Below are 24039 nucleotides of genomic sequence, written 5' to 3'. Positions count from 1 at the left end.
GATAATTTAGATTGCTGGTCAGAGGAGAGACCCTTCTTTATTGGGATGATGTTTGAGCAGATGCTGAGAAGGATCTGGCTATGGGAAGAGCTGGGGGGATAGAAAGGGTTACTGGAGAGGGGCAGGGTCATTGGTAAAAACCCTTTCATGTGAGTAGCTTTCAGGGTAGTTGTATTCTGTGGACTCTGGTTTCTGAGATAACCAGGGATGTTCATGGGAAGGACGGTTTTCAGACCATTGATGCTTTCTGGTATCAGGACCCAATCATTACTCCTTCCTTTCCTTTCAAGAGGAATGTTCAGCCTGTCCTCCTGTGCCAGTCTCACCTCTCTGAAGTTGGAATCAGAGGCTGTCACAGGATGTGTAGGTTTGCTAGGGACTTGGGGGATTGTCTTTGATGTCTCTGTTTGCTCTGCTCTATCTGTAACTCAGTGGTCAGTGCTATTCTCTTCTCCCACCTAGGGAAAGGATAGAAAGTTCTACACTGGAAAAACTCACAAGTTTCTTATGTGAAGTCTTAAAGGTTAAGAACAAAACTAGAAAATTTGACCCAAGGCAGAATTGACATTCACACCATCAATATGATTTCAGATTTTACAGAGGAAGTGATCCAATCAAGTGGAGACTGTTCATGGGATAACTTGAGGAAGGAGGGTTAAGGCATCAATGTTTGGGGACTTAACTATGATCTTATGGCTAATCTGAACTCATGATATAGGTGAATTCCTTAAATTTAGTCTTTTGTGGAGGGGGAATGGAAGATACATATACCAGATAACAAAGAAATCACTTCACATTGCAGGCTTTATTCATTGATTTGACAAAGGGCTTCAAATATTGACCTAAGTACTTACAGGAACAGTTCTTAGCAGAGTCAGCATTTTCTTTGTACCAGAGGACATCTGTGTTAAAAGCAAATGGTATAAGTTCCAAGGCATTACAGATTGGGAAGATGAGTCTAACCAATTGATCTATTAATCAAGCTATCAATTGATCCGCCCATTTGTCCTCTGTCTTTCTCCAGCACCCACTGTTTCTTTCGTTGTCCTAAGGCAGAAGACAAATGAACTAGACAGACAAGGCACCTGCTCCACCAAGCTCCCCTACAGGAGGAGCTAAGGTGATAAATATATCAGTAGATTAATTTCAGTGATGATAATGATTGGAAGAAAAAACAGGGTGATGTGGTGGAGAGTGTCAGGTTTTTGGAGAAGGTGCTAAGACTATAAGTAGAATTAATCCTATTTTTAGATGACAAAGTTGAGTCTTTGTGAAAATCGGTTCCTTACCCAAATCCATTTTGTTAACGGAAGGCCCAGGATTCCAGGTCAAGAATGAACCAAGTCCTCTCTTTACCACAATGCCATACCGCAGGTGCAGTGCTTGAAAACAAAGTATATCCAATCCCTTATTAAAATAAGTAATAAGAAAAACACACCAGTAGAAATATTTACCTGGAAGATAGAAGATGCAGGTTCTTGCCCTGGGAAGATTTTGTAACCAGCTCTGTGACCTCTTTGAGTTTCAGCTTCCTCCTCTGTGTGATGGGAATGGACGTACCTGCCCTGCTTACCTCTTGGGAATGTTGTGAATCTCTTGACATAAAAGCAATGTGAATGGCATGGTGTGCTGTGGAAGTGAAATCACAATTACTTTCAGGGGAGGGAGGAGAGTGGCAGGTGTTGCTAACTGTAATTAGGAGAGAAAATTGTTAGAGTTAATTATGCAAACATATGTGGTGGCTCCAGCGCTCTGCTATGCACAGGAGTGTTGGTTTTCTGTCTGAGACTGACTTCCGGTATTAGTCTGCTGGAGCTCCCATAACAAAATTCCACAGACTAAGAGGCTTAAGCGACAGAAATTCATTTTTCACAGTCCTGAAGACTGGGAAGTCCAAGATCAAGGTGCTGGCAAGGCAGGTTTCATTCTGAAGATTCTTTTCCTGGCTTGTATACAGCTACCATCTTTCTGTGTGTTCACATGCCTTCTTTGTGCTGCAGGTTAGGCAGAAGGAGTGAACTCTCTGGTATCTGTTATTTTAAGGACTCTCATCCTATCCAGAGCCCCACCCTTACGACCTCATTTAACCTTAATTACTTCCTTAGAAACCTCATCTCCAAAGAGAGCCACACTGGAGGATTAGAGCTTCAAAATATGAATTTTTGAGGGACACAAACTTTCAGTCCAAAACACATACTAAATGACGATTCCATTTTACATTAGGCAGTAACTGAATTTGGTCCAGTCCTTAAGATTGTTTCCAAGTCTACTTGCAAATTAGATAAGAGGTAAAAATGTGTGGTTGGCTCCATTTCTGAGGAGCTACTAGAGCCCACAGTGTTAAGTTCGAATTCCAGCCCTGCTGGCTTCTCTGGGCTTCTGCTTCTCACCTGCAACACGAGGGAGTGAAACCTAAGTCAGATGCATGATGAGGTTTAGACTGGGTGTCTGAGAGAGGCTTTGGGTCATGGGGAAACTGTTGTTTGCAAGGTACAGAAAGCCAGAGGTGACTGGACCAGCTGGGGTCATATGCCAGACTTTGAACCAATCACCTGGACCAGACGAATGCTAGTTGCTGATTGGCTGTTGTCATGGGTCCCTGGATGCACTCCTGGAGCTGGTGGTGGGGTCAGCTCCAGCAGGAAGAACGTGGTCTGAGAGGCCAGGGGTCAAGTTCCCTAGGCAGAAGAGAATCAGAGCCATGTGCGGTCAGTGCTTATCTGACCACTGGTGTCTGAATTTAGCCAGTGTTCATTTTCCTGAAATAAGAAGTCACTCTGTTCTCTCTCTCTTTGGGGTCTTTATGACTCTTCAAAAATAATTTTCAAAATCCATCATAACACATAAATGTAGAAATTAGGTTGACTATGGAAAACAGTGAAAATTACACTATCTAAAATACTGAGTTCAGTAACTATCTTTGCTTTGGTCATGCTTCATTTGCCTTCTAAAAAACTCCTTAAATTTAGGTATCAAGTAGGGGCATAAGTTTTTTTTAATGTGTAGCAACAGAATTAGCTCAAATCAAATATCCAAAATAGGTTGTCTGCCCTCCTCCCCAGCCCTTTTCAAAAGGAGTTTAGAGGAGTTTACTTCTGGGAGCAGCAAGCTGGAAGTAAATTGCTGAGCTGCACTTGGCTTCCTGCTCTCGTGTAACCATAGCATTCCTTCTCTCCAGGAGGCAGGCAGAGCCACCCTCCACACCACTGTCCAGTACCCACACGTAGCCCGAGCGGGGTGTTGTAATACAGCTGTCTCAGACCTTCAATCCCTTTAGACTCTTGGTCCCTTACAAAACAGTGGCATGTTTTAGGGAAGTGTGTGCCATTTATGTCATTGGAGAGGAAAGAATAACTTCTTGAGGACAGCTAAATTAACAATACTCCACTGTCATGGAAGTGGCCAACTGTTGTTTTCTGGGTTCAGTCTTCTGGGTTCAGTCTTTGAAACCAAGAAATGAAACCTCTACTACCTTTTGTGGTATATAGATATGAATATAGGATTCCATTAACAAAGAGGTAAAAGCAATAGGCAATTGCTTGTTTTGCGATTTGATTTTGTTATGAAAACGTAAAAAAAAAAAATCCCCACTGATTTCCCTAAAGTAGTGAGGGATTGTTAATAAGTAAGAAAGAGTGACCTTTTTTCATAACACAGGTGAGGGTCAGAGGTTTATTTATTTTGTATTTTGTATTTTTATTTTTTGGTTATGGTGGTTTTTCTAGTAACATAAAGCTCAGGGCTGTAATTTTGTGTCTTACTTTATATAGCCTTGAGAAACAAGCCCTGTTGTGGGTTGAATAGTAGCTCCCCAAAAGGTGTGTTCAAGTCCTAACCCCTAGTACCTGTGAACGTTACCTTATTTGGAAATAGAGGCTTTGCACAGTAATTAAGCTAAGGATGTTGAGAAGAGATTATTCTGGATTTTTAATGGTGTTTAAATCCAATAACTGTTGTTCTTACGTGAAAAATGAGGGGAAATTTAAGACTGAAAGACAGAGGAGAAAGAGCAGAAGGCCATGTGAAGATGGAGGCGGGGATTATAGTGATGCTTTTACAACCCAAGTGACACCTGGAGCTATAAGAAGCTGTAAAGGAAGGAAAGATTTCTCACCTAGAGCCTTCCAAGGGAGCACGGCCCTGTTGATAGCCTGATTTCAGACCTCTGGCCTTCAGAACTGCGAGAGAATAAATTTCTGTTGCTTTAAGCCACCAAGATTGTGGTAATTTGTTATGGCAGCCCTGGGAAATTAATACAAGCCCTCTTATGTGCTTCAGGACTCAGGCAAAGAAAGAATACAGTTGGATTTGATATAATGCAGCTGTGAAGACAAAAATAGACTTGCAGCCAGTGGTCTCCTTAATTTGAGTCTTGAAACGTTATTCACAAATGCTAGGGCAACACAACAGAGTTACTTTGAATTATAATAATATAGCAAACTGCTTATTTTTTATATTAATCTTAATGCTTATATATATTAAGGAAAAGAAGGTGAATAATTTATCAAACAGATTGAAAGAATGGCTTCAGTGCTGATACCACACATTTGCTCTTGGCAGGTTCAATGTGGAAAAAATAGAGAAAAATAAGGTGTGATTTTCTTAGAGTTCTGCTCCTTGCTACCTTCTTTCAGCTTTCCTCAAGATAGAAATTCTAAAATGCTTTGTGTGAAAAAAGGGTAGTTTCCTGTCAGGTTTGCTCATAAGGACATGCAGCCTTCTTTTCTTCACAGACAGATTTTTCATGAAAGTTTCTTAATTAGACAAGCTCTTCTCAGATGAGTTTTTGAGGGGAAAATGGTAGGCCCGGGATTAAAAGGCTTAGGGGACTATTTGAATCTTTTCTTTTTGAGGACAGGACATCCTGCCTTGCCCTTCCCCCAATTCATCTGCACCTAATACTTTCTCATGTAGACTATGTGAGTTCTTTAATACGTTTGTATTTATTAGTTTGTTCAAACATTCTTAATGTTTCCAGGCTTGTGCTAGACTCTGGCCATTATAAAGTACACACAAAAACACCTCCAAGAGACAGCCATGAGAACTATGATACTATATGCTAAGAGGAGGCATTTATAACATGCTAAGGGGGCATATTTGAGGAAGTAGTGAGAAAATGTCTGAGAAGGCTCCATAGGAGGCAACAGTTTATTGAAGTCTTGAAGGATGAGTGGAGGTTTTCTGTGAAGAAAAACTGAGGTGAGAGTAATAAAACCAATACCTAACCTTTTCTGAGCACCTATTGTGGGTTCACACAGTGTTCCTAGTGTTTTAAATGCATTACCTTAATTAATACTCATGACAACTTTACAAGGCAGGAGTACAGTTACTGACCACCTTTACAGAAAAGAAAGTGGGGTCAGCATGAGTTTAAATGGCTTTCCCAAGTGGCAGAGGCAGGATTTGGACCAGGGAGTCTGGGCCCTTGATCCCTGGTCTGAACCATTATACCACATGATTGGCTCTTTTAGGCAGAAGGAACATTTTGAGAAAAGTATGAAACCCATGACTAGTTAAGAAAAATGTATGAGTTTTATCTACCCAAGGATAATACATGACACTTACCAGTGCTGCACCATGAGAAAATGATTGAACCCTTCCATAGCTGCTTTCTTCACCAAATAGGATTAGTAGTGGATCTGTCATTAATAAATGGACCACGTGGATCTCCCCTTCCCTTCCCTCTCTTCCCTTACTAATTAATACTTATTGAATGGCAGATAGTGGGGACATAGTAATGAACAATCAGAAAATTAGGTCTAATTTTTTATTATGTTTCCTGAAGTATAACTTACATTGCAAAATTCACCCACTTTACTGTTCAATGTGTTTTGTGAGTAGTTGTGTCAGCAGCACCACCACCACAATCAAGATATGGAACGTTTCCATCATCCCCAAATATTCCTTCTTGTCTCTTTGTAGCTGATACTCTAAGCACTACCAGCCCCTGGCAACCACTGACATACTTTCACTATAGTTTTGTCTTTTTTAGAAGCTCATGTCATTAGAATCATACAGTATGTACTCTGGCTTCTTTTCAACTTGCATAATTATTTTGGGTTTCATCACATTTTTGTAAGTATTTTTAGTTTATTGATGAGAAATATTCCATTGTATAGATATAACACAGTTTGTTTGCCCACTCATCAGATAATGGGCATGCGAGTTGTTTCCAGCTTTTGGCTAGTATGAATAAAGCTTCTATGTCTCTGTAGGGACATACGTTTTCATTTATCTTGGGTAAGTACCCAGGAATCATTACATCATCTTTTAGCTTGAATATTTTTGGTCTCTCTCTCCATTTTTTCCCCATATATACATAATTCCATCCCCTCCATCATTTCTGGGTCAGTTTCTATTGATTAACTTTTTTTCTAGTTACCTGGTAATTTTTCATTGGCTCCTCCTGCACATTGTGAATTTTGTGTTGAGTGCTGGGTTTTGGTACATTCCCTTAAACAGTGTTAACTTTGTTCTGAATTGTAGATCAATTTGATCCTTTCTAGGCTCCTTTTAAGCTTTGTTAGGGCAGGTCCATAGCAGCCTTAACTCAGGCTAATTTAGCTCCATTATTAAGGCATAACCACTCTGAGGATTCTGCCCAATGCCCCCTGCATTGCAAGGTTTCTCCAGTCTGGCTGTGGGGACATGAACTATTCCTAGCCTTGTGTGAGTTCCAGAATTGCTCAGCTTACTGCTTCTGGTGGTGCTTTCCTTGGCTTTATACGCACAGTTAAGTAGTGAGCTGTAGACTCCAGGGGACTCCTCTGAAGATCTCAGGGACTCTTCCTCCATGCAGCTTGCTTTTCTCTGATAACCTACCCTCACAAATACTAATTGCTTTGACCTCTCTGAACTCTGTGTCTCCTTAGCTCAGCAAGACTGGATTTTCTCTCCTGTTGCCATCAAAGGACTAACCTTATGTTTTACTTTATTTCTACCTGTTTTCCACATCTGAAAATGGTTGTTTTATGTATTTGTCTGGATTTCTAGTTATGGCAGGTGGACCAATTCTGGTAGCAGTTCATGGGTGGAAATGGGAGTCCAAGGATTCATTTTAATGGGTGAGGCAGACAAAAAACAAATGAATAGATCAGATAATTTCCAAATTGTGGTAAGTACTATAAAATAAAATAGGGCAGTATGTAGAGAGAATGCAGAGTAGAGACTACTCAAGTAAAACCCTCTCTCTGAGGATTAATGAGGTAGTACATGTGAAGTGCTTAGCATCATATCTGGTACAGAGTGTTTTATGATGTTCAGGTACTGGTATTGTATTTTGCTAATAAGCAGAATAGCACAGTGGTTAAGGGCACAGACTGTGGAGTAAGACTTCCTGAGTTTTGGTACCAAGTCCAGCGTAGTAATATAATCTTGGGTTAGATTTTTGTGGCTCTGTTTTGCCCTCTGTAAAATGGGGGATAATAAGAGGCCCTCCTCGTAGATTTATTATGAGAATTAAATGAATAAAAATAAGGTGTAAATACTGCCCACATATCATAAGCATTTCTAAGTTTTGTTGTTTTTTACTTGTATGCCCAACACCACCTTGAGTATTTGCTGAACAAACCTTTTTAGATATGTTGTGTCCCATTTGGAAGCCTCAGTGGTCATGATGGTGTTGGGAATCCCTGGCGGATGCTTCCACTCTGAGGAGTGCTCTGTCCAGTAGCCTGGATTTGGGAGAATGGTTCTCCGTGCTGCACTGAGCTCAATTAGCTTCAGCTAAACAGTCGCAGGACACAACAGTCCATAGGGCTGCATGGGGCAGGCAAGTCCCGCTGTGGGCACAGAAAGGCACTTCAGTTTGTTTATAGCAGAAAGCCTCAGTCTTTTTTGTTCTCTTCGTAGATGCCTCTGTCTCTATCCTTCTGCCCATGATAATCTGTCTGCCTTGACTTTGCTGACTTGAAATCTTCTGTTTTTCTCTTTCTGTTTCCCTCCATTCGTCCTTGTCCCTTTGCCCCTTTCTCAATTTGTCTAACCCAATCTGTCTTTTTCATGTATCTGTTTCTCTCCTACTCTCTCTTTCAGATCATAGTTTCTCTCCCCCTCCCTCCCCTTCCCTCTCTTCCTCTTTTTCTTCCTCCCCATCTATTTCTTGCTGTTCTTCCTCCCTTACATACATTCATCCATCCATCCATGGGGGCGGCGGGGTGTGGGGGGGGCATCTGACCTCAGGATTGGGAATCCGCAGGAGCCTCCAGCCAAGGCTGTCACTGCTCCTTGCTCCTTTAGTCACCAAAGCACCAGCCAGTTTGCAGCAAAACCACACAGGGGGGTTTATTCATACTTAAATAAAGTCATTATTGTGGGGCCTGGGTTTCAAAAGTGCTAAGTTTTCCTGATTGGGGGGGATCATTTCTCTCAGCAATGCCATCAACTCAGGTTTAGGTTTTAATTGAACAGGTGTCATCTGCTTGCTGTATTGTGGCAAAAGGAAGTTGTGTTCAATTTTAATTTAGCTCAATCTAGATGAGAAGTGTTTTTTTTCAGACAACAAAGAAACACTCTTAACAGGTTACAGTTGTAATTAAGGGAGTGCTAATAGGTAGAGGAAGGAATTAGAGAAAACACTTATAATTATTATTCAGTGTTGGAGCTGGGATGTGTGAATAAACAGGACCTGCCTGAACTGGTGGAAGCAAAGGGAAGAGGAACCCCTAGCAGTCAGACCCGAGTTTAGTCTCGTGTGCATCCTGTGTGTCTCTGGCTCTGACTCTCTTCCACATTGTCTCTATGACTCTGTCTTTCTACCTCTCAAAGCTTCATATGTATAAAAGAGTGACTTGGAGCCTTGTTGCCATTACCATGGCGATAGGGTAGAGGGGGAGGAAAGTTTCCAATGGATGCTCCTTACACCACTGTTGAGTGGTTTTACCTGCATTCAGTGTTTGAGATCTTGCTATAGCCCAGGCAGTGTGGGAGGTGATGGAAAAAAAGAGAAACATTGTGCCTGCTTGCATGGAGTTTACAGTCTCTGGCTTTAATTGGTTTAGTTCCTACTCCTTGCTTGCAGAACTTCTATACACACAGAGAGCTGTATGGACTTACCTGTTTGTATCCTATTTTGCTGGAAGTGGACATAAACCTGATTGTATGGCCCAGTGGACAACCATCGTTCATGTTAGCATCTCTAATCGTGTTAAGTAGCACGCACCACCTCACTACTCTAGTACTGGAGTTAATGAACTCACCCTGGGCACTGGGTGGAGGCTAATAGAAGCTCCTTCTAAACAGCCTTTACCTCTCCCTTCTATTGCTACCACCTTGGAGACATCAGGACAGGCCTTAACAGAGCTACATTTTATTGCCTTTCTCTCTCAGTGCTGTCCTATTTGAAATAACTGTGTTATTCACAGGCTCATAAAGAGCTGAATTTTGAAATCACTTACTGCCTTGTGGATGATAAATTGTCAGAGTCTAAAAATAGCCATCAAGTGGGGGGAACTGGGCTGATTTCAGAGTTATGTAATGTACAGCAGTGGGATTGAAAATCATTATTTAAATGGGAGCCAACATACATGCTTATCTCTGAGAGAAGTTTACATCTGCCTTGCAGCTTTAAAAAGCAGAAGCCAATGTGTTTGGGCAAAATGTAGCCAGAATTAGATTCCTACTTAGAGGCTGACATTTCTGTGCCAGGGACGAGAGGATGTAGGCTTCTGGGCCTCAGGCTTGTGGTCCAGAACCTCACAGCCTGGGGGAGAAGATGGAACAGACACACATGAATGCACAAAGGGTTGAGACTGGGGCTTTGGGGCTAGTTGGCTGTTGCAACTAAAAATTAAGCTTTACATTTATAAAACATCTCTTTAAAGGCTTTAAAATTAAAGCCTCTATACATCTGTCTTTTATCCTAAAAGATATCTTTTGAGTTAGGAACAGAAATTGGATTGGTAGGTCCATTTTCAAGGTGAGCAGCTGAGAGGGGAACTAGCCCAGCAGCCAGGATGGTGGGCTTTGGCGTCAAAGTGCTTTTGTTCTTATCTTGGCTCTGTTGCTTAGCAGCAGTGAGATTCCAGCCAAATTATTGAACCCTTTTCAGCTTTAGTTCTCTCATTTGTAAAATTAGGATAAAAATAGCAATCCTTCAATAGAGATGTTTGAGGATTAAATAATATATTAATAAGACCCGTTAATATTTATCAAGCACTTACAACGTACTAGGCACTGTTTCTGAGTGCTTTGTTGGTTATCAGATGTTAATACATATTGTACAGTATATTATTATAAACATGCAGTATTAACAAAACATGCATGTAAATCACTTGTCACAGTGTCTGGCTCTTATTGAAGTGTTTAAGAAAAATTGGTTGACATTAACTGTGTTTGTAAGGCATTTACCACATCTTGTATCTATACATTTATTTGATTCATCCCTGTTGTTCGTTCTTTTGGTTCTTTTGGTTAGACAGTGTCTATGAGTCTGAATAAATGCATTTCTCAAATACCTTCATCAAAATTCCCATAATGTTAATATTCTTCCTCTCAACACAAATGTGCAAGATTATTATTTTAATGAAATGTTTAGGAGAGAAATATAGACATGATGATCCTTTATCTGAGATCCACTTCTGTGTGAATTTCCCCCCAGTTTTTATATGAGTAGAATGAAATGTCAAAATCAGGAAATTAATGTCAATGCAAAGAATTATCTCATCCCTAGACCTTATTCAAATTTCATCTATTGTCTCGTTCATATCATTCTAGAAAAAAAAAATACATTTTTCTGTCTGAGGAGCCAATCCAGGATCACACATTCTGTTTGTTGTGTCTTTTTAAAAAAATTTTATTTTATCATAACAGTTGATTTTACATTTCTGTGGGGTACAGAGTTGAATATCATTACCAGTGGGCAGTATGTGATGTTCAAATCAGGATAATTAGTATATTCAACATTATACAATGTAATTGTTTTTCCTGGCCCTTCACCAGTTCTTCCCTTACTCCCTTGCTCCTCCGCCTTTCCCACCTCTGGTAACCTCAGTTCTGTTCTCTCCTTTTGAAAGTTCAACATACTGTGATTGTTGAATATTTCTTTTCTTAAATTTATTTGTTTATTTTTTAGCTCCCACTTATGAGTGAGGACATGTGGTATTTCTCTTTCTGTGCCTGGCTTATTTCACTTTTCTCTAAGTTCATCCATGTTGCTGTGAATAGCAGTATCTCATTCTTTTTCATGGCAGAGTAGTATTCCATTGTGTATATATACCACATTTTCCTTATCCACTCATCCAGTGATGGGTATTTAGGTTGGTTCCAACTCTTAGGTATTATAAATAGAGCTGCAATAAACATGGGGGTGCAGGTATCCATTTGACAAGATGATTTCCCTTCCTTTGGATATATACCCAGCAGTGGAATTGCTGGATAATATGGCAGTTCTATCTATAATTGCTTGAGGAAACACCATACTGCTTTCCATAGTGGTCACATTAATTTACAATCCCACCATCAGTGTAAGACGGTTCCCCTTTCTCTGCTTCTCACCAGCATTTGTTATTCTCTGTCTTTTTGATAATATCCAGTCTAATTGGGGTGAGATAATATTTCAATGTGGTTTTGATTTGCGTTTCCCTGATGCTGAGTGATGTTGAGCATTTTTTCATGTGTCTGTTAGCCATGTGTAGATCTTCATTGAAAAATGCCTATTCAGCTCCTTTGCTTGTTTTTTTTAAGCAGGTTATTTCATTTTATTTTATTATTATTTTTTACTGTTAAGTTGTTTGAGCTCCTTGTATATTCTGGATATTAATCCTCTGTCAGATGCATAGTTTGCAAATATTTTCTTCTACTCTGCAGGTTGTCTTTTTGCTCTGTTTACTGTTTCTTTTGCCGTGCAGAAGCTTTTTAGTTTGATATAATCCCATTTGTTTATTTTTCCTTTGGTTGCCTGTACTTTGGGGGTCATATTCATAGAGTCTTTGCCCAGTCCTACCTCCTGAAGTGTTTTTCCTATGTTTTCTTTCAGGAGTTTTATAGTTTCAGGTCTTATATTAAAGTCTTTATACCATTTAGAGTTGATTTTGGTACATGGCGAGAGGTACAGGTCTAGTTTCTTTCTTCTACATATGGATGTCCAGTTTTCCCAGCATCATTTATTAAGAGGCAATCTTTCTCCCAAAGTATGTTCTTCATGCCTTTGTCAAAGATCCATTGGTTGTAAGTTTGTGGGTTGATTTCTGGGTTCTCTATTCTGTTCCATTGGTTCAGGTTTCTGTTTTTATGCCAGTACCATGCTGTTTTGGTTACTATAGCTTTGTAGTATAATTTGAAGTCAGGTAGTGTTATGCCTCCAGCTTTGGTTGTTTTTTTTTCCCCCCCTCAGGATTGCTTTGGCTACTTGGGGTCTTTTCTTGTTCCATATAAATATTAGGATTGTTTTTTCTATTTCTGTGAAGAATGTCATTGGTATTTTGACAAGGATCGCATTGAAGCTGTGGACATTTTCACAATGTTAATTCTTCCAATCCAAGAGCATGGAATGTCTTTCTATCTTCTTGTGACTTCTTTAATTTCTTTCAACAGTCATTTGTATTTCTTATTGTAGAGATCTTTGACCTCCTTGGTTAAAATTTTAAATTTATTCCTAGGTATTTTAATTTTTTGGTGACTAGTGTAAATGGGCTAGCTTTCTTGATTTCTTTTTTTGCTAGTTCATTGTTAAAGTGTAAAAGACTACTGATTTTTGTGGCTGATTTTGTATCCTGCAACTTCACTGAAATCATTTATTAACTCTAAGAGATTTTTGGTAAGTCTTTATGCTTTTCTATATATATGATCAAGTCATGTGCAAACAGAGACAATTTGACTTTGTCTTTTCCAATCTGGATTCCCTTTATTTCTTTTTCTTGCCTGATTGCTCTGGCTAGTACTTCCAAAACTATGTTAAATAGGAGTGGTGAGAGTGGGCATTCTTGTCTTGTTTCCATTCTTAAGGGAAAAGCATTCAGTTTTTCCCTGTTCAACATGATATTAGTGATGGGTTTTTTAAATGTGGTTTTTGTTGTTTTGAGATACATTCCTTCTATACCTAATTTTCTGAGAGTATCATGATGGGATATTGATTTTTGTCAAATTCTTTTTCTGTGTCTATTGAGATAATCATATGATTTTTGTCCTCGATTTTGTTGATGCAGTGTATCATATTTATTTATTTATTTATTTATATTTTATTTTTTATTTATTTTTTAAAAAATTTTATTTTGTCGATATACATTGTGGCTGATTATTGCTCCCCATCACCAAAACCTCCCTCCCTTCTCCCTCCCCCCTTCCCCCCAACAATGTCCTTTCTGTTTGCTTGTCGTATCTACTTCAAGTAATTGTGGTTGTTATATCTTCTCCCCCCCCCCCCCGGGTTTTGTGTGTGTGTGTGTGTGTGTGTGTGTGTGAATTTATATATTAATTTTTAGCTCCCACCAATAAGTGAGAACATGTGGTATTTCTCTTTCTGTGCCTGACTTGTTTCACTTAATATAATTCTCTCGAGGTCCATCCATGTTGTTGCAAATGTCAGTATTTCATTCGTTTTTATAGCTGAGTAGTATTCCATTGTGTAGATGTACCACATTTTCCGTATCCACTCATCCGATGATGGACATTTGGGCTGGTTCCAACTCTTGGCTATTGTAAAGAGTGCTGCGATGAACATTTTGTGTATGTTGAAACCCAGTTGATCATGGTGTATAATTTTTTGATGTGTTGTTGTATTTTGTTTGCTAATATTTAGGATTTTGCATATATGTTCATCAAAGATATTGGCCTATATTTTTTTTGTTGTATCTTTGTCAGGTTTTGGTTATAGGGTGATGCTGGCCTCATAGAATGAGTTTGGGAGAATGGAAACTGTTTCAATTTTTTTGGAATAGTTTGAAGAGAATTGTTATTAATTCCTCTTTGAGATTTGGTAGAATTCAGTAGTATAGCCATCTGATCCCAGGCTTTTGTTTGTTGGGAGACTGCTTCAATCTTGTTGCTTGTTATTGTTCTGTTTAGGTATTCTGTTTCTTCTTAGTTCAGTCTTATGTGTGTCCAGAAAGTTATCTATTCACTCTAGGTTTTTAAATTTGTTGGCATATAGTTGTTTATAATAGTCTCTGATGTTTCTTTATATTTCTGTTGTATCAGTTGTAATGTCTCCTTTTTCATTTCTAATTTTTGTCATTTGGGTCTTCTGACTTCTTTTTTTAAGTTAGCCTAACTAACGGTTTGTCTGTTTTGTTTGTCTTCTCAAAAAAGCAACTTTTTTCTTTTTTTTCTACCCCGTATTTCTAGTATCTTCATGTTGATGTCTGGTCATTTGGTAGAGCTGTTGCTTCTCCTATTAATCTCCTTCCTTGGTCTCTGTTGGTTACCCTCCTTGGGTCAATGCCATCGAGTGGTCAGCACTCCTCCTGCACAGTGGCAGTGGCTGTTGCAGCTGCTGCTGTGGTAGCAAGCTGCCCTTGCAGTGGTGGTGGTTGTGGTGGTGGCTTTGGCAGGCTGTCCACACTGTAGTGGTGGCTCCTTGGCAGCAGGCTGCTTGCACAATGATGCTAGCTCCCTGGCAGCACTGATGGTGGCAAAAATTGTGGCAGTGGTGGTTGCAGCACCTGCCCACTTGGCTGCAGTGACCACAGTGGCAGCTTGCACAACTATGATGTCCACAGTGACAGCAGGTCTACCATGTAGCAGTGGCAGTGATGTTGACAGCTGGAACTACCTCCCTGGCATCTGCAGTGTCCTTGGCAGCAATAGGGTTAACTACTAGGGGTGGCAGCAGTGCCAGTGGCTGTAACTGCTTCCCTTGTATCTGCAGTGTCTGCAGTGGCAGTCAGGTTACCTCATGGGGGCAGTAGTAGCATTTAAGGTGCCATCTTGGAAGCAGAAAACAGCCCTTCACCGTATGCTTGGTCTTGGACTTTGCAGCCTCCATAACTGTGAGAAATAAATTTCTGTTCTTTATAAGTTACCCAGTCTGTGGTATTCTGTTATAGCAGCACAAAACAGACTAAGACAGGTGGTGTATGCTAGGTTTAGGTAACATAATGTTACTCTTTTTTCTCTTTGAAATTTATAAGTTTCTTCCACAGAGATACTTTGACGCTATACAGATGTTCTGTTTCTTATCATACCTTCAATCAGTAGTAACATCTATTAATAATTCTTGCCTGAAACAATTATAGTAATAAATGGGGGTTGGCAAATGGTGGTATTCTAATTTCATTATTTCTTTTACATTATTCTTTGGAATGCTCCTCCAAGGATAAACCTTCCTCTTTCTCCTGTTTGTTTATAGCAGTATGGACTTAGAAGCGTATTTCATTCCACAGATTAGAATCAACTGTTGTGGTTATTTACTATGGTGCTAAAATTGTCCCACACTGGCAGTGGGTGCCCTTTCATGCTGTCTCCTGTGTCCTTTTTGACATTTTTGAGCACTTTGTTACCTTCTGGCTCCACAAGATATTTTTAGTCTCATGATCTTGTACTTTCTTTGTGTTGGCCCTTACATCAGCCATTTCTCTAAGGAAATCTTTTTTTATTGGAGAATGGTTTTTAGAAAAAAATCTAGGTACTAGTTGTGCTGATTGCTAAAGGGCTGTCATTGTATCTAAGCCCTCTCAGTGAACAGAACTAGGCAAAAACTAGATATACACATGCACGTACACACATCCACATTATACACATGTAAACACACATGTGTCCCAGCCCCCATGAGTTCATGCTGGTACTTCCCATTCCAGTTCATGATCATAGAATTTACTCTAACTCTTTCTTCTTTCCATTTTAAATTCACTTTTCTAGCAGCTAGAATACTGGCTCTCATTATCTAACACTTATTGTTTGCTCAATCCTAGAATACTGAAGTAGTTTTGGAATTGATAACCCATACTTCTGTGGAAAACAAGCCTAACTAGAATTCAAAATGTGTTTACAGTTATTTCTATCTTTAGTCTGAGAGCATATAGTCAAAATAATAAGCCAAAAAGTTACTTGCAACTTCTAAATTTTAATAGCTTAAAACAATGGAGGTTTATTATCATGCTGCATGTCCAACGCAGATCAGCCGGGAAGCTTTGCTCTGCATTGTCCTCACTCTGGGATTCAGGTTGACAGAGCAGCCACCTTCATCATGGCAAATAAAGGGAGAGCATGGGGTTTTGTGTCCTTAGAGCTTTGGATTTGAAGGGAGTGCATCATTCCACTCATGTTTTATTGGCAAGGTGAAGTCACATGGACACACCTAAATTCAGGTGGGCAGTGAAATCCAATCCAACAGTGTGCTCAAAAAGAGAACTGGGGTGGGGGTCCTATTTATCTAATGTCATCCTTATAAATCTTTTAAAAAATTCCTATTTTAAAGCTAAGGATACTGAAGCACTCCAGCCTTTCTTAACCAATATATAGGTCTGCATACTATTTTATACTGTGTGTGCCTGTACCATGTTCATGGGGCCATTTCCCAACTGATAGACATTTAGATCATTTCTACCTTTTCCTGTGAGAAACAATGCTCTGATGAATATCCTTGAACAGACCATATCATATGAGCATTTCTCTCAGTGAAGATACTCATAGGTGGAATTACTGAGAAGTCTAGTTTATCAATCAGAGATTCCTCATTTCTTGTGTTCTTCTTTATAAAGTGGAGATAATAATAGAACCAACCTCGTTAATTTATTATGAGAATTATATCAGATAGTATATGAAAAACTTGCCACAGTACCTAGCACATAGAGGATGCTCTCTTATGTAAGAGCTATTATTATCCTTTTCTCTCAAATGTGATACTAGTTCACCATTCCAGGGCACTGAAATCTAGGTTCTGATTTTCTCTTTGATCCTTGCATTTTCTGTGAGTAGTTCACTTAATCCAGAAGGGCTTCAGATTTCTGGCATGGAAGGAGTTGCTGCTCCCTTTCCTTCTTGAAAGAAGGTGCCTAAAGCCAATGTGTTATTGCAGTTCTTTCTAGTTCTAAGATATCCCTGAGATTCAATGGACTCTACAGATTAGAAGCTAAAGGAATGGTTATCATTTAAGAAATCACGACCATTTGTACAATAAGGAGAGGTCATGGTAGGGCAGTTAACACTCTCAGCACTGCTGGGGACTGGATCTCAGGATTCTTCTTGTGGCCATGGAGTATGAGGCTGTTGTTCACCCTGGTGAAACGTCACCTGGTCAGAAAGGTTGTTGGAGATGTCCTGTGCTAAACTCATTGGAGTCCCTGATGCTGCACAATCCTTTTTCATTGGCACAGCTGTCATGTTTGTTTTGCTTGTACTTTAGGTGTCATGTGTCAGAAATCTTTTCTCTGTCTCCTTTTCTTCTGAGACTTCAATTATGCTGATGTTAGTGTGCTTGACAGCATCACAGAAGTCTCTGAAGCTCTGTTCATTTTTATTCATTTCATTTTCTTTCTGTTCCTCACACTTTAATGCTAATTAATCTATCCTTAAATTAATTGATTTTTTTCCTCCATACTCAAATCTGTTGTTGAGCCCCCTCTAGTGAATTTTTTATTTCAGTTATTGTACTTTTCAACTCCAGAATTTCTATTTAGTTTTTTTTTTTTTTAAACATTTCTTAATGCAGATCTTTTTTTTTTTTTTTAAATTTTATTTTGTCGATATACATTGTGGCTGATTATTGCTCTATTTAGTTTTTAAAAATAATTTATACCTTTTTATTGATATTCTTTTTTTGGTGAGACAGTTTTCTCATGCTTTCCTTTAGTTCTTTGAATATATTCAAAATAGCTGATTTAAATTATTGTTATCTTTAAGAAGTCCAATATCTTGGCTTCCTCAGGGATGATTTTCACTGATTGCTTTTTGTCCTGTGTATGGACCATACTTGCTTGTTTTTTTCTAATGTCTCGTACTTTTTTGTTCAAAAGTGGACTTTTTTTTTTTTTTTTTGTCCTTTTTCGTGAGCGGCACTCAGCCAGTGAGTGCACTGGCCATTCCTATATAGGATCCGAACCCATGGCGGGAGCGTCGCCGTGCTCCCAGCGCCGCACTCTCCCGAGTGCGCCACAGGCTCGGCCCCCAAAGTGGACATTTTTAATAATATAATGTGGAAACTCTATGAATCAGATTCTCTCTCTCCAGATTTGTTTTTTTTTTTTGTTGTTGTTTGTTTTAGTAGTTATTGGTTGTTTAGTGACTTTTGTGAACAAATTGTGTAAAGTCTGTGTTTTTTGTTGAGTGTGGCCACTGAAGTATCTGCTTGGTTAGGTTGGTGGTCATCCAGTGATTAGACAGAGATTTCCTTAAACCTCTGGAACCTGCCTTAGCTTTCACTTTCTGCTTTCATAGCACCTCAATGTCAACCAGAGATGAGAGCTTGAGAGCTTGGGGCCTTCTGTGGTCTTTCTTGAGTATTAGCACAGCTCTGGCATGCATATAGCCCCAAGTATGATCATGGTCTTACAGATTCCCAGGAATATGTCATAGCTTTTCAAACCCACATGGACATCTCATTTCCTATCTTTTCCTTTTAAGGTTCTTGATTAAGCTGTTATCCACTGTTTCAGGAAGCTATGAAGTCAAGTAATTGCCTGTGATTGCTTTTGACACACATCTTTAGGGAAAGGGCTTTCCACACTGGGTGAGCTCAGAGTCAGGCCAAATACTAACAGCCTTGCAAGTGAGGTTTTCTAGGGAACCAAAAGACAAGTCAAATAATTACAATTATTTGGGAATGGAAGTTTTGAAAGATCTCCAACTTTTAACTGCTCTCTCTGTTGGCTTCTACACTGCTGGTTTTTACTGTAAGTGTGAGCTGTTATTGTTCAAAGTGACTGCACATCTGGAAAATGGGGGATTGGAGTATGTGAAATTAAAATGTCACAAAGTTCTCTGTTTTTACCAAGATTTAGCCATTTTTCTTGAATAAATGATCTTCTGGTTGCACAAGATTTTGGTTTATTTCTAGCGTTCTGAAAAAGTTTATTTTGACATTATTTGCCAGTTCTCTCATTCCTTTTACGAAGCACAGGATTTTCTGATGTCCTTACTCTGCTATTTTCACTGACATCACTCTAACATGCAACATTTGTGGAAACACATCTCAATGAAGGAATATAAATGTACCTTTAAGGCATGAAACCTAGAATTCACACAGATAGGAGAAGAATAAAAGACTTGTCTTTTGGTAGATGGGAAATTTTTAGCAGTCTCTGGCAGCAGGGGATGATTTCAATGTAATATTTAACATGGTAAATTGCTTTCTCATTGTGCCAAATGTAGGTAGGAATTGCCTTTAGGATTTGGTGGACACTGGGAAAAAAAGGGTGCAAAATTCTTGGTGACCCATGAAAAAGCTGAAGGAGGAAACATGGCTGCAAAGATATGTGTAATAAAATCATAAGCTTGGATCAGTTATGATATGTTGTTATGAAAATCAAAGTCACCTCCCTTGAAACCCAGTTTGGGAAAAATATAGTAGTGTCTTCTTTGGAAGCTGTGAGCTTCTGCAGGGTAGGGATTGATGTTTTTAGTCTTTTCTCTTTCCCGAGTGTCTAGCATATTGCCTAGCTTCATGTGTCAAGACTTTCAGTTGTAAGTGACAAAAAAATCTCAATTCAAATTCACTTTAGTGAAAAAGTTTATTTTGTATGCCCAAATTTCCAAAGATAATAGACTTCAGATATAGCTGGATTCAGGGAACTCATGAATCTTTCCCAGCAATTGGTCTCTACTACTCTTGTCTCTGATTTCCTTTGTTTGGGGTTTGCTTGAATCAGTCTTTGTGGACAAAGTGTTGGAATACCTTATTGATCAGATTTGGGTATGTGCTCTTCTGTGAAGCCTGAATGAATGGGCTATGATCAGTGTCATATTCACTGACAGCAGGACTGGAATGATATACAAATGAAAAATGAAACATTGTTATTAAAAAGAGGAGGGAGGAATGAATATTCAGCAGGCAAAATTAATGCCTACTCATGACACACAGAAAACACCCATATTGATATTTTCAGTTGCATTATTGAGTTGAATTTAGCAATTTGTTCTGGGACTGTGATACGATCTCTGTTCTTTGTATGTGTTATGATTATTTCCACTTCCACATCATTGTCCCTTCTTGGTGAGTTCTCATCTCAACTTCTACAGTGCTTCCTGTCTTCACTGTATGCTTTAATATAAATATATGTAAATGTGAATATATTTCATATTCCTGGTGAGAATGGAGTGCTCAGGAACATAGAGTACAGTTATATTCTTTTGAATTTATCTTCTCAAGATTCTATCCAGAGGAGAGAACACATGTAAGAAACAAAAAAAAGACAAACAATTTTTCACCTTTTCTAGATTGGGTTGTCATTGTTTTTGAATACTGATTAAAAAGTTGATGTTTTCTGTTGACAAGTGGCTTTTATTTGCAGGTGTAATATCAATGAAAAACAAGTCATGTAGAAAATGGAAATAGTACTAGTAACTATCTTGGGAGGGTTATTGAGAAAATTGAATGAGCAATTAATTATGTATAAAATACTAGAACACTGCCTGTCCCACAATAGCTAAGTTTTAGCTATTATTATTGTTGTTGTTAAAAGTTGACTTCATCTCTTACCCCATCATGTCTTCCCAATCACATTTGGGATGGAGAGTGGGTGGCTGATTTAGAAAATTGATTGTGGAACCACTTAGTGCCTGAGCTGAGGCTAGGGACTCCAAGTGTGAAAGGAGCACTGAAATAAAACAATGATCTTATTGGTATATTCTGGGAGTCCCGGAAATAATTATCTGTTCTTTCTAGTGAAGCCAATTGTTGAATGTTTGATGAACACTTACCTCTGAGCTGTGTTGCCCAGTTGTCTACCAGCTTCCCTGGTTGACTCTCTTTCTCTCAGGCAAGTGTGGAAGTTGCATCTCCACCAGAGTCCCTTTGTGAACCTACTCGGTGCTTCTTTGATTCATTCACTGAGCAAGTATTTTAGAGCACCTTCCATCACAGCTGTATTTACTGAGTTCTTGTCACTCATTACATACCAGTTCTGTTCTAAGCTTTGCACATTGATTGTTTGATTGAATCTTCATAATGTCACCACACAGTAGTTGCTTTTATTATCCTCATTTTCCAGATCAGGGAACCCAGGCACAGGGGATGTAAGATTTTGTTGCAAGATGCTGTGATAGGCTGTACAAAGCCGTTTACAACCCCCATCTCCATTGTACCTCCATATAGATGCCAACTTTCCCAGCTTCCCTTGCAGGTGGGCTTGGCCTAGTAACAAGTTTTTGATTTTCTGATGAAAAGGGGCAGGTGCAGCAGGTGAACTCCTTCACTCTTCACCTCCTCCCTGCGTAGACAGCAGTTAGAGATGGCTGGTGTGCTAGATTCACCTTGCTACCTTGAATGTGTGGCCAACAGAACGGTAGAGAGGTAGCCCTGACCTCACTGAGCCACAGGACCAAGGCCAGCAGCCATACTACTCCAGAATTCTGATTATGCAAGAGGCATATGAACTCATGCTGGCTTATTTCGCTTAAGCCAGGTTTTTTGTAGCAGCAGTTACACACAATCTTCACTGAAACAGATGCTGAGCTGGTCTCAAACCCAAGCAGTCTGTTCCCAGAGCCCATGCAGGTGGTCTCTCTTCTGCATTGCTTTTCACAGGCCAGACACTGTCCCAGATTCTCTGAACAGAGATGGCGCCATACCCTTCTGGAATGTAGAGTCTAATGTTTTTAAATGCTATCATAACCACAAAAAATGTTACACAATTATGAATTTCAGGAACTACCATTCAGGGAAAGACTATGACACACAATAACAGGGAATGTCTTAATTCACACTGTGAGCAAGCAGAAAAGCCCCATTTCTCCAAAGAAGTGAACATTTATGCTTAGATCTGAAGGATGAAAGGACTGAAGGATGAAAGGACAGCCATGTGTATTTTGGGTAGAGGGCTCTGCATATATAAGATCAGAAGGCATAAATGAGATTGCACTGTTGGAAGAGGTAAAAAGATGTCTGTGGTGAGGGACAAAGAGAAAGGAAAAAGAGAGCACTGGAGAGTCAGGCAAGCGTCAGACCACTCCATGAAGGTTTGTTTGGATTTTATCTTACAAATAGTTGAATGCTCTCAATTTGCTTTAAGCTGGGAGAAATACTGTGAATTATACTAAAAGTAAAAGAACATCTTTGTTTTGAGGCGTCACAGAGAGATCAGTTGTTCAAGTAAGAGACGATGACTTGATATGGAAGTTGGTAATGTGGATGGGGGAAGTAGACATATTTAAGATAAATTATGAAGATAAATTATGAAGAACCTACAGAACCCCAAGGGATTGTCAGAGGAAGAGAGAAACTAACAAGCATCAGTGTTTAAAGATACTTGGGTCTAAAGGGAAATCCCTGGGGGTAGTGGGGGTGAGGGGAGGAAGGGTGCTGGTGGTCAGCTCAGGAGCAAGGGTTTAAACTGTGTGACCAGTTCTGTTCTTTGTGCTGTCGTCTTTCCTAGTTTAAAATTGCAGTGAAGGCTATAGTCACCATGTTAATAAACACTGAAAATTAGGCAGTCACTTACTAAATGAACCTTTAGCTAAGATTTGGAAAATATTGAAAAGGGCTCTGTGCTGTGTGTGAGTCGTGTCTGTAGGAGGGTGGGGGTGGGTGGCAGTGGGAGAGGGAGCTGGAGGTCGGGGGCTGCACGGAGACCCTGCCCCCGGGCCCTGGGACGAGGGTCTGGCTGTCAGGCTCTTCCATTCCCGACTTCATGCACCAGAAGCGGTTGAAAGTGCAGAGCCAGAGCCAGGGTTGCGGGGCTCGGGGGGCGGCTCCTGCCCCGCCGCCCTGGGTGCGCGTGTTCCGACCTGTGCCCTCTTCTCTCGGGCAGGACACGGAGCTTCTCAACACCGCCGTCCTCACCGGAAAGCCTGTCGCGGTTCCCGTCAGAGTCGTGGCGGTTCAGGAGGACGGGTCCGTGCTCGACGTGTCGGAGTCTGTGGAATGCAAGTCTGCGGATGAAGACGTCGTTAAGGTCAGGGCTTTGTCTACAGATCCCCCGAGCGTTCGGTCCTCTTTGTCACCCCTCCTTTTGTCCCCAGGGTCTTGTTCTGACCGAGCGCCCCTGCTCTGAAGGGCTGGAGCCAGAGTGACCTCACTAAGGAGGGAATGACTGACCGCGGAGACTCCGGGGTCAGGGGCTGCGGCGTCGCCTGCTTCCCTGGAAAGGGGACCCCGACCCTCAGTCTCCAGCAGAAATAATTCATTCCCTTTCGCCCCTCTTCCTCTCCCTCTCTCCCTCTCTCTTTCCTCATAGGACAATATTTTTCTAACTTTAGCAAGCCACACACCATCTTCTCAATTTTTTGCCAACTCTCTGGTCCTAATAATATTATTTAACTTTATATTTTCTTTAAATGCCTCGCTTTTGGGGGGCAGCCATTTAGCTCAGTTGGTTAGAGAGTGGTGCTAATAAATGCTTCACTTTTTCAAACTTTAAACCTCATTTAGCCTCATTATAAGACAATAAAATCCATGAGCTTGATGTACTAAATTTTTGTTAATATGCATTACAATAAATGATAACTATTAAAATCAAAAAATCATCTATGTGCCGCTAACTTAATTTGAGTATAACCAGGGAGATACAGCTCACAGTTTGGGAAATCTGGCCATGGACATTTCTGCTGGATTTTTCATTTTAATTAGCTGTATTTATGACTCCAAATTCTGCCAGGAACCAGCGGATGGATTTTTTTCATGCTCTTTGCAGGGGTTTATTGAACCACCAAATTTAGTGTTTCTGCCTACTTTTTTCTTAGCATAGTGGTTGCGATTTGCTTTTGCAGCAGAGACTTCAGGGAGAAAGGACTTAAATCTTCAGAATGATCCTTCCTCCTTTAAGTTACTAAAAGAGTCCACAGGTTCAATCTATTCATTTATTTTAGAAAAATACAATAATGCTGAGTCCCTTCCTTCTTTATATTTTACCAGCTCCTGTTTAGAGGTTAGAAAAAACTTGGTCTCAGTCTTACGAACTTTGCAGTAGATAGAAAGGCCTCTATGGGTTTCCCTATGGTAGAAAAGGTCTG

General features: G+C 39.9%; 1 protein-coding gene across 1 annotated transcript in view; it reads left to right on the top strand.

Annotated features, from left to right (window-relative positions):
• LOC134370719 (transmembrane protein 132B) overlaps positions 1-24039 on the top strand; it is a 314265-nt gene that overhangs the window by 220471 nt on the left and 69755 nt on the right. The window contains exon 4 of the mRNA XM_063087726.1: positions 22839-22982. Coding sequence (XP_062943796.1) covers positions 22839-22982 — 144 coding nt within the window. The remainder of the gene's footprint in view (positions 1-22838; positions 22983-24039) is intronic.

This window comes from Cynocephalus volans, chromosome 2 (genome assembly GCF_027409185.1).
Source record: "Cynocephalus volans isolate mCynVol1 chromosome 2, mCynVol1.pri, whole genome shotgun sequence".
Lineage (NCBI taxonomy): Eukaryota > Metazoa > Chordata > Mammalia > Dermoptera > Cynocephalidae > Cynocephalus > Cynocephalus volans.
The sequence above is the reverse complement of the archived record's forward strand: the minus strand, read 5'-3'. Positions and strand labels throughout refer to the sequence as shown.